The sequence below is a fragment of the Balearica regulorum genome, chromosome 17 (assembly GCF_011004875.1).
Source record: "Balearica regulorum gibbericeps isolate bBalReg1 chromosome 17, bBalReg1.pri, whole genome shotgun sequence".
NCBI lineage: Eukaryota > Metazoa > Chordata > Aves > Gruiformes > Gruidae > Balearica > Balearica regulorum.
In genome coordinates, this window is record NC_046200.1 from 11984454 (window position 1) to 11993485 (window position 9032).

At 43.8% G+C, this 9032-nt stretch overlaps 1 protein-coding gene and 1 pseudogene across 12 annotated transcripts in view; both read right to left on the reverse strand.

Annotated features, from left to right (window-relative positions):
• SFI1 (SFI1 centrin binding protein) overlaps nucleotides 1-8944 on the reverse strand; it is a 35611-nt gene extending 26667 nt beyond the window's left edge. For 6 of the 12 annotated variants that reach the window (XM_075769984.1, XM_075769987.1, XM_075769985.1 and 3 more), the window contains exons 1-5: nucleotides 8758-8944; nucleotides 5887-5967; nucleotides 3653-3830; nucleotides 2548-2619; nucleotides 213-320 (exon numbers count right to left, since the gene is read on the reverse strand). In XM_075769984.1, the coding sequence (XP_075626099.1) occupies nucleotides 213-320; nucleotides 2548-2619; nucleotides 3653-3830; nucleotides 5887-5967; nucleotides 8758-8929 (611 nt within the window). In that variant the 5' untranslated portion in view covers nucleotides 8930-8944. Of the gene's footprint in view, nucleotides 1-212; nucleotides 321-2547; nucleotides 2620-3652; nucleotides 3831-5886; nucleotides 6768-8114 lie in introns of those variants that run through there. The other 6 variants (XM_075769992.1, XM_075769990.1, XM_075769991.1 and 3 more) reach the window with 6 other exon arrangements.
• LOC142604312 (uncharacterized) lies at nucleotides 6732-8121 on the reverse strand (annotated as a pseudogene).
• Nucleotides 8945-9032: the final 88 nt, after the last annotated feature.

A 9032-nucleotide genomic window follows, 5' to 3' on the forward strand; every position in this document is an offset into this window, starting at 1 on the left:
GGATAGGAAATTTTGACTTCATCCTAAGATAACAGCCACAAAAAAAAAAGGGGGGGAAGAAAAATATGAAAATAAGCAATGAAGACATTGCTCTTGGCCTAGAGGTACTGTTAATGTTACTTGCTTACTGATATTAATAACTCCTTCAGAACCTAAGGAAAAAATTCTCATACTGCTATATACACACAATAATAGGAAGTCATTTCACAAACCTGTAATGGCTGTCTGCTCTGAGGCTGAGCTTCCTTTCTCTGCAAACAGTCCACCACTCCTTCCACTCTCCAAAAGTTTTTTGAAGAATCTTGTGCTCATAAAAGCATCTAAACAGTTGAAAGATTTGGACATGGGAAACTTCATACAGGTTTTCAGGTTAACCACCAATCAGTTTTAATGAAGATTATGCTCCCTCTTTTCTAGTCTTGTCTGATTAGCTAACAGCATCTAATTGCATTTAAAAACCACTACCCTACTGTGGCACTTTATTCCAAGACTCCACGAAGTACGAGAAGAAGCAATCAGTTTACTGACTGTAAATACTGCACATAAAGTCAAGGAAGGAGAGAAAGATGTTGTTAACTGCCTTGCCAAGCATCAGCACCAGTTGACTTTAGATCTACAAACAACTCGCATCTTTTACCCTCAGTTCTGTGTTTTACTCAAACCACCAGCACAGTGGATAGTGGTACATGTATTCTCCCTGCTAATTTTGTTCTTTTTTGTTTTAACACAAAATATTTTATGTATAGAAATAAATACAAAAGCTACTTTAGATTTTACAATGCTTTGATATTTCCGTTGTGTTCTTAGAAACAGCACACTGATCTTAAGTCATCCCAAATTTAAAAATCTTACCAAAGAACACTTAAATAGGCTTAAGAACTCCTTCAGCAAGTTGCATGTCATCTATGCTAAAACCAAAGCTGTTCATCTGCTCATGTACCTTCTCCTTCCAATGGATGCTAAGCCATGCACAAAATGAATTCACAAGTCACATATGACCTTCAAATTCTTTAACCTCAGTAGAACAGTCTCTGCTTTTATACCCAGATTTAATTAACTCAGACCTGACCAGGTAAGAAGTGATACTACATTTCACCTGAACTGTGAACAACTAAAAATTCAAATATAGGAGGGTTTGCATGAGGGAATTAGGATTTTGATCACCTAACTAAAAATAATGGTCATAATCTACTGTTTCAAGTAATTTTATTTTAAAATATTCTATCAAACATTTTTTCATGTGGTCAAGATGACCTGGGCAGCAGCCTAAGAACCGGAAAGTCTCATCCACTGGAGTATGAATACTTTCAAAAAATTTCTCATCTCTTTGTATTTGTGATGGAGAGAAGGAAAACAGAAGGACCCATGAAAACATACAAGCTAACAAACAAAGAGCACACAAGCTCAGACTCACAACCTTTGATTACAATTACCCCACTAGCTTAATGAAATTGGTCATGTCTGTAGCAACAACAGGATTAGGCCCAAAATACCTAGCAGTCCCGCAGTGAAACACATATGAATCCTCTCACAAGTTGCAATTCGTAGCTACCTACCCCAAGCCAAGTTGCTAAGTCATTCCAAGCACTCAAGCAGAAAAGGAAAAAAAAAAAGAAAAAAAAAGAAAAAAAAGAAATGAGCTACATGTTATTTTTTTCAACTTGGCATATTACCATAACATTACAAATAAAAACTATGGAGAACTGGGGACTCTTAAATCTAAAAAAGGCAATTAATTATTGCTTATGTTCCTTGCTGAACTTTATAAAATGTATTTCCACTCATCCTAAAAAAATAACTATTGTCCTGAATTTACACAAAGACAAAGTCATGCAAATTCAGTATATGGGCTATAGCAAGAATGGCATAAGGTTCACAGGACAACTTCCCATTTACCAACTAAGGCAGACATAGTCAGAACATATTTGATACAGTAAAATGAAATTGCAGAACTAAGGACCTGATCTTACTCTGACTGTAACAAATGCAGGTCTTTCATTAGGAACTGCTTCAGTTCCCAAGGGTGTGGTCAAACAAGAATGAACATGCAAATTAAAGTAAAACAAGAAAAGAGTATCAAAGCATTGGTTTTCAGTAGCTGACAGAACACTAACAGAAACGAATTATCCACCACAAGTATTTCAAAGTCAGATACAAAGCATATGTAGATATACATTAAGAACAATAGTGCAAACAGTAAAAGGAATTGAAATTCAAGATCTCTCTCTAGTTGTAACTTTGAAAATCGTTACGTTTAAAGCAGGTATCACACTCATACTCCATCATTTATATGCATGTACAGTTTAACTTCATGAACACAACCACAATTCCTATGAATTTAGTTAGTAAAGTTTAACCATGATTATTAAAAAAAACAAAAAGCAGGAGCAAGAAGGGTATTCAAAGAAACCTTCAAATGACCTCAAAAGATATCCAAATATTTTCTTGGCAGCCAGCACTCTCTTAGCCCAATGGTACAGCACTAAACCATATTTTAAAAAACAAAACATCACCCAAAACACTCTTGATTTCCAGAACTTTATCTACCTGACTTTGGAAGGGAGAACTTGTCCAAATGTCTTTTTTGCCCACAGACAGAAGAATTTCCTTGCTAGATATCTGGAATATAAGGAAAGGTTACTTGTCCTCTGTTAAATTCCACACAGCAGTAAAAATAGGAACTTTTAAGCTAGTTTCAGTAATAAAACTAAGAGTCTGGTTTTACAGAGATCAATGCATATACAAAATATTTAGACCCTGAAATTAGTACCTTTAACAGGACTATTCACCAAGCATAAATAGAGGCCCATGCATCATTGCAAGACTTGAATTGGGACATACTTGTTTAGGAAACCTAGGCAGCTGAAACATCTTCCAAGCAGCCCACTTAACACCCAGTGATACTAACGAGCAGGGTGCTGATAAACTGGGAAGCCTTTTTTTGTGATTTAGGAGTGATAATATAACTGTTTCCCTGAAGTCAACCAGCTGAGTCAGACTTGTTTCCAGAATACTTGAGCCAATCTAATGTTTGCCCATGAAACCAGCAGATCTTCCCTCTTCCTACCTCCCCCACAGCAGTTCAGCTTCTCAGCAAGCTGCTCCAAGTTCAACTCACTAATCTGAGGCTGTGATATTATCACCCTTTTTTCCAAATGGATTTAAGAGTTAATTGGCTCACAGAGGGCCCCAATAAGGACCAAAGCCAGCACAAGGTAATTAAAGCACACAGTCATGAACAGGACCTCCCTCTTTCAGCAGGTCTGAGTTGTTAGATCAGTCACACTTGTTCAACAAATATTAGGCTTTTAATCTCTAAACAATTACCATCCCACTTTTGTCAAGATTCCTTCAACAAACAAAAGAAGAAACATAAGAGGAAGGCAAAACTAAATCATTACACCTGGCAGTCCCCTATCAAAGCATATTGTAAATTTAAAAAATGGCTGTTTAACATTAGAAAATCAAAAACGTACAAAATCTGACTGTGCCAATGCATGTCCTCAGGTTACCACAAGACATCTTCAGAACTGCCTGGGATGCCTGTGAATAAAACCTTTGCCTTAGCCTGCATTTGTACTACTAACCCCAAACTTCTTTAGGCCTGATTTCCCTGCTCCATTCAGTGAAAATTATGTTTTGCACTTATCACCTGATTTGGAATTCTTTTAACCTTCTTTCTTGATGACAGGTATGCCCAACTTGATCCAGATTGTTGTGACCTCTGCCCTGAAATTGATGTCTGGTAGACTGGGGAGCAATAGATTGCCCAGTTGTAGGCATTTGACACCTAGGTAGTTGTTGGATTTCATGCATCTTCAGAGATTTTGAACTTAAAAGGAAAGAAGAAATATTTTGTATAAAACTACATTAACTGCAAAGAAGTGGCATTATTTCAGTAAATTATCTATAACAAAGGTGTACAATCACATATAGAAGCTGACAGCTACAAGATGTTAAAATACATTTATTGCCTCTTTATCAGGCATTTTTCACTCTCTGGAATTTTAAAGTTGTTTCCTCAAGACAAGCAGGAAGACACATTTTAGTGCACTCATGTCATGGACAATTCCCTTCTCCTCTAAAGTTGAAATGAAAAAGCACTAAAATACATTTGTGCTTCCCCTCTCATGTGTGTACATACAGTGTGCCCTTACAGAGAAGATTTGAATGTCGTTTTCTGCCTTTTATTCTCAAATGTACCAAGGTATTCTGTCTATTGCTGAAAAACCCACTAGGAAACTGAAGTGAGAATTTCCCATTTTAACAGGAAATGAACTTATATAGAGAGTTCTTTTACAGGGAACTCTTTCCTATTTTGCCCGTATTTTAATTAAATATGTTTCTTCTTTACAAAACACTAAAAAATTGTTCTTTTTTTACATATTCATCATTGAAAAGCAAAAGTAGGCGTATTTTTCCATCATACAGTTTACTTTCACACGTAGTTCTAACCTGAAAAATAACAAGTACGTTTTTATAAATTGCAAGTATTTTGTCTCAGTAATTTTCTGAAAACAAGAATGATAAAAAAAAATCTAACCAGATAAAACTTGCTGAACCAGTTGTATTGAAGCTTCTTTCCCAAAACAAATACTGCCACCACCCTGAAAATTTGCACATTAGAACCACAAACACATTCTTGAACTCCATAACAGGCAAAAGGAGGATAGTCTGAAGTCTCACTCTAATAATCACCTGAACTGAGCTAGGAAAAACATGTCTGCAGCCAGGAAAAAAAAAAAAAAAGTCGGTTCCATAAAGTTATTGGAACAATCCATACTACTAAGTTTCAGGAGTTCAGCTGAATAACTGCTCACAGTATTAACAAATCATTGGGGAGAAAAAAAAACAAACAAAATGAAAACCCAATACCACCCCTCAAAAAAAAAAATCTCATAGGAAGAAATATAGTATTTTTGGCTTGTTCCAGCAAGGTGCAAGAAGCTAAAATAAAGCTAATGAAAGAAAACAAAACCTATATTTTGTGTGGGAGAGTTAAATTCTTGTTCTTCTATATTACTTGAATATTTTCTGAAAGAGGTGAGCCCCATCTAGCACTCAAAAGAATTCTGTTCATGTCAAGATGTGCAGTTAAGGCAACGGTATGCACTTTTGAAGAAAAGACTCAGGCACTTTTAAATTTATGCAAAATAGCTTTCAGCACAAGTTCCTGTATACGCCTATTAGGCCCAATTCCCTTTAAAATCTGCTCCAAAGGTAAACCCGGTCTGACTATATGCAATGACAATGTAACACAAAGTAGTCAAGAAATCAAGCTCGGGTAGAACATGTAAAAGTTTTGCTTTAAAGTTTAAGGCATGTGAATACTTAATGATTTTCCAACATATGTAATTTTTAACAGATTATTCATAAATTTGAAACACTAAGTGCTACACATATGTAGTGATGACAGCCCGTGTCCAAAGAATTTATGGCAAGTAAGCACAAAAAATAAGAGTCAAAGAGGGATCATTTCTCCCTTATAAAGTTAGAAAATAAAAGCATGGGAAGAATAAGAAAACTGCCTAACACCACAGAACAAATCTGTGGTTGGGCCAGCAACTATACGCAAACATCTCACGTTCCAGTCTAATACAGCAAGCTCAAGAACAACAGTTTTATATTTGAATGTTATGATAATGTAAAGCCACATAAAGTTGTGTTTTGTGATGGGTTTGGGAATTGGGTGGTGTGTTTCTTTGTTGGCTTTTGTTTTGTTATTAAGAGGAACACTTTCTGGTTAATAATGTTTCATAGAGACTGATAAACCCTCATATGAGAATAACTCAACTTTCTTCTGTCCCATGGAATGCCTAAGATGTCATAATTAAAAAAATAAATTACAGCTGAGGTCTTTAACAAGGTACCATCTTATTATTGCTTAACTGCTTCTGGATTTCTCCACTTTGCTATAGCTCCAAGTCTGCAGTAAACAAATGCACTCTCTGCACTGTTGTATATTAGCTTTGGACAAAGCATAAATCAGTTCCTGTTATTTGCAATGAATCCATCAAATGGATCTACACTAAACACAGTCTGTATCTTAACAATAACAGGAATTCCACTCACTCAACCTGCATACAAATAGCATAATGCAATCTAGATGTTTAACATGAAAAGAATCTGTCTGCACACTCAGAGCCTTGCTGATCTGAACGATACTGTGCTGACATAATCTGTGGGTAATAAAGTCATAAACGTTTGAATCCTAAGACAGCAACTTTGCCTACCTAAATAAAGCTGTGCTAGAAAGCTAATTTAAGGCTATCTCCTTTTTACAGTATCTTTCCAATTTAGAAAGAAATTAATAATCAAGGGTGACATAATCAGTACCTAATCAGACTCCTTTCCACTTCTTTTTTTTTTTTAAACCACTAAGCTTCTCTCCCTTCAGAAGCACACAGAAATGAAGAAAACAGCCAATTCCACCCAGTTCCAGTGAGAACTTCTGTATGCACAGAATCTTCCACCCATCAAAGGTCTCAGGGAGAGTACGACTCTGTGAAAGCACCTGGCTTATGACAAGCAATCTCCTTGTAGCTGTGGGATCCAAAGCAGACGTTTCTATAAGCAAGGTTTAAGGTATGACAGAAAAAAACCCCACAAAACCACAGAAACTTACTGCAGTTAATCTGAGCTTGCTGCACGAAATCCCTTTCACCAGAGAATTATAACGTGCACGGCTTTTGTGCTTGTGGACCAACACTCAAGAACCACACGATGCTGCCCTAAAACCCTGCCTTGAGCCGCTGGAAGCCACGGAGCCTCCCGAGCCGCTCAACAAACGGATCCTCCCGCCCCGCTAAAGGCGCTACGGACCCGGCGGCCACAGTGGCGCAGCCTCCCCCTCAGGACCGGCCGGCTGCGGGAACGGCTGGGCGAAGGCAGCGCCGCACCGGCACCGCGCCACACGGAAGCCGGCGGGCAGCAGCGGGAGCCGGGGGGCTCTGCCCTCCCTAACCCAGACGTCCCCGCTCTCACGGACGCCTTCACAAGCCGGAGCCCGGCACTAGCACCGCCGGGAGGGACAGGAGGCGGCCGGCGCCCTGAGGGGGAAGCACAGCCCGGCCGCACCGCCAGACGCGTCACCCACCGCCTGCCCGCCCTCAGAGGGGCAGCGGGATAAGCCCCGCCCACCACCACAAAGAGGGGCCAGAGCGCCGCCCGCCCCCCTCCCGCCGTTGCGGCGGCGCAGCGCCCCCTGGCGGCGGGGAGGTGTGCGTCCAGGCAGGAGCACCGCCCGGCCGGCCCGCTGCCCCCGCGCCGGTGAGGGCCGGCCGAGCCTGCGCTGACCTTGGCCCTCGGGCTGCCCGGGGGCGCAGCCACCGCCGGGACAAATATTTGTCGACTTCAGGCATAAAGCGCCGTCCCGAGCAGTGGGAAAAGGGCTAAGCATGCCGTGGCACTGAACTACCGCTCATGCTGCACTGCAAGCAGAGGAAAACAAGTATTTTACCATTTCTGTGCCAGTGGGCTTTTCTGCTGCGAGTAGCCGGTGACCGGTGTCTTACAAAAGATGTGCCTTTAGGAAGCAACAAAGAGCATTTCAGCTCACGAGGCACACGTACTAAAGCTACAGCGGAACACAACGCCGTCAGGCCCTCTGCAAGTCCGTGCTACTGCATCTCCTGCCGCCCCTTGGCGAGAGGTCGTGGCCCAACGGCTGCTATGGAGTCCCGCTGCGTATTGTTTGAAGGAGAAACTTTGTAATAGTTACAATGCTATCGTATCTATAATACAGCACTTTAAGAAAAAAACTTGAAATGTTTATTTCTTTCATTGCATGGGTAACCAGCTTTTAATACTGGTATTCAACTTCATTAGAGATCAGGGAGAAAATCATTTTATTCACCGGATCCTATAAGAACTTCCCTGCTCCCACAGAGACCTCTCTGGATAACCAGGGCCTCGGCCGCGTTTCCGTGGCACCAGGGACACGGTGCTGGGACACCACTCCCCAACAGCTCCACAGGTGAACAGAGCAACGATCTTGCTCGCTACGTAAATTCCTTAAACCGGTGTTGAAAACAATTTCTGCTCCTTACTAGCGACAACTAAACGATTTGTTGGGTGCCTCCGAATAAGCTACTCTGCTCTCTACACCAATTTACCTCCTGCTCGTGGAAATGCTGAATTTCACTTCTGACAGAAGACAGATGAAGGGCGTTTTAAAATACGTGCAGCCTGACAGGGCAGCGTGCGTGGGGCACCGGAATTTTACACTTGCGCTCCTGTCGTCGCTGCCGCCACGGGAGAGGGCCGAGGGCCGGCTCGGGCAGCGGAGGACGGGCCTGTCAGACCCCCCCTCACCCTCCCGCGGGGGACGGGCCGCTCACGGCGGGAACACGAAGGCTCTCGGCTGCCGACGGGCACTGAGGGGGAGACTTCCCCGAGCCCGTAAACGACTCCGTGCAAACGTGTGGTACGAGGAGGCGGAGAACCCGACGAACGCGCTAACCAAGCTGTCAGCCGCGCCGCCCGCCGCCGGTGTCAGGCTCTGCCCGAAGCGCTGAGGGGGCCGCGTTCGCCCCGCCGCTTCCCGCCCTTCTTTCACCCCGCGCCTTCCCCGCAGCCGCGGCCCTGTGGCGACACGTCCCCTGCCCGCCGCGGGCTCGGCCCCGGCCCCGCTGCCGCCCGGCACATGGCGCGCACCACGTCCCGCCGCCGCTGCTCCCGGCGGCCGCCTCCCCCGCAGGGCTGCCCGCCGAGAGTGCCTGCGGGCTCTCGGAGCGCCCCGAGCCTTTCCTCACCCACCGCAGCGCTCGCAAGGTGAGACGACGGTTCGGCGGGCTATGCCCGCGGCGGGAACACGCCGCCAGACAGCGGGGAGAACGCGGCCTCGCCGCCGCCGCCCGCCTTTTCCAGTCAGGCGCCGCGCGGGGGAGCCCCGGTGCGCGCGCCCGCCGCCGCGCCTGCGCGGGGCCATTAAATGGGTGCGGGGTGGGTGGCGGAAGGCCCCGGTTACGGCGGCTGAGGAGAGACAGAGTCGGGCGAATAGGGAGAGGGCGCGCGAGCCAGCGCGGAGGGGG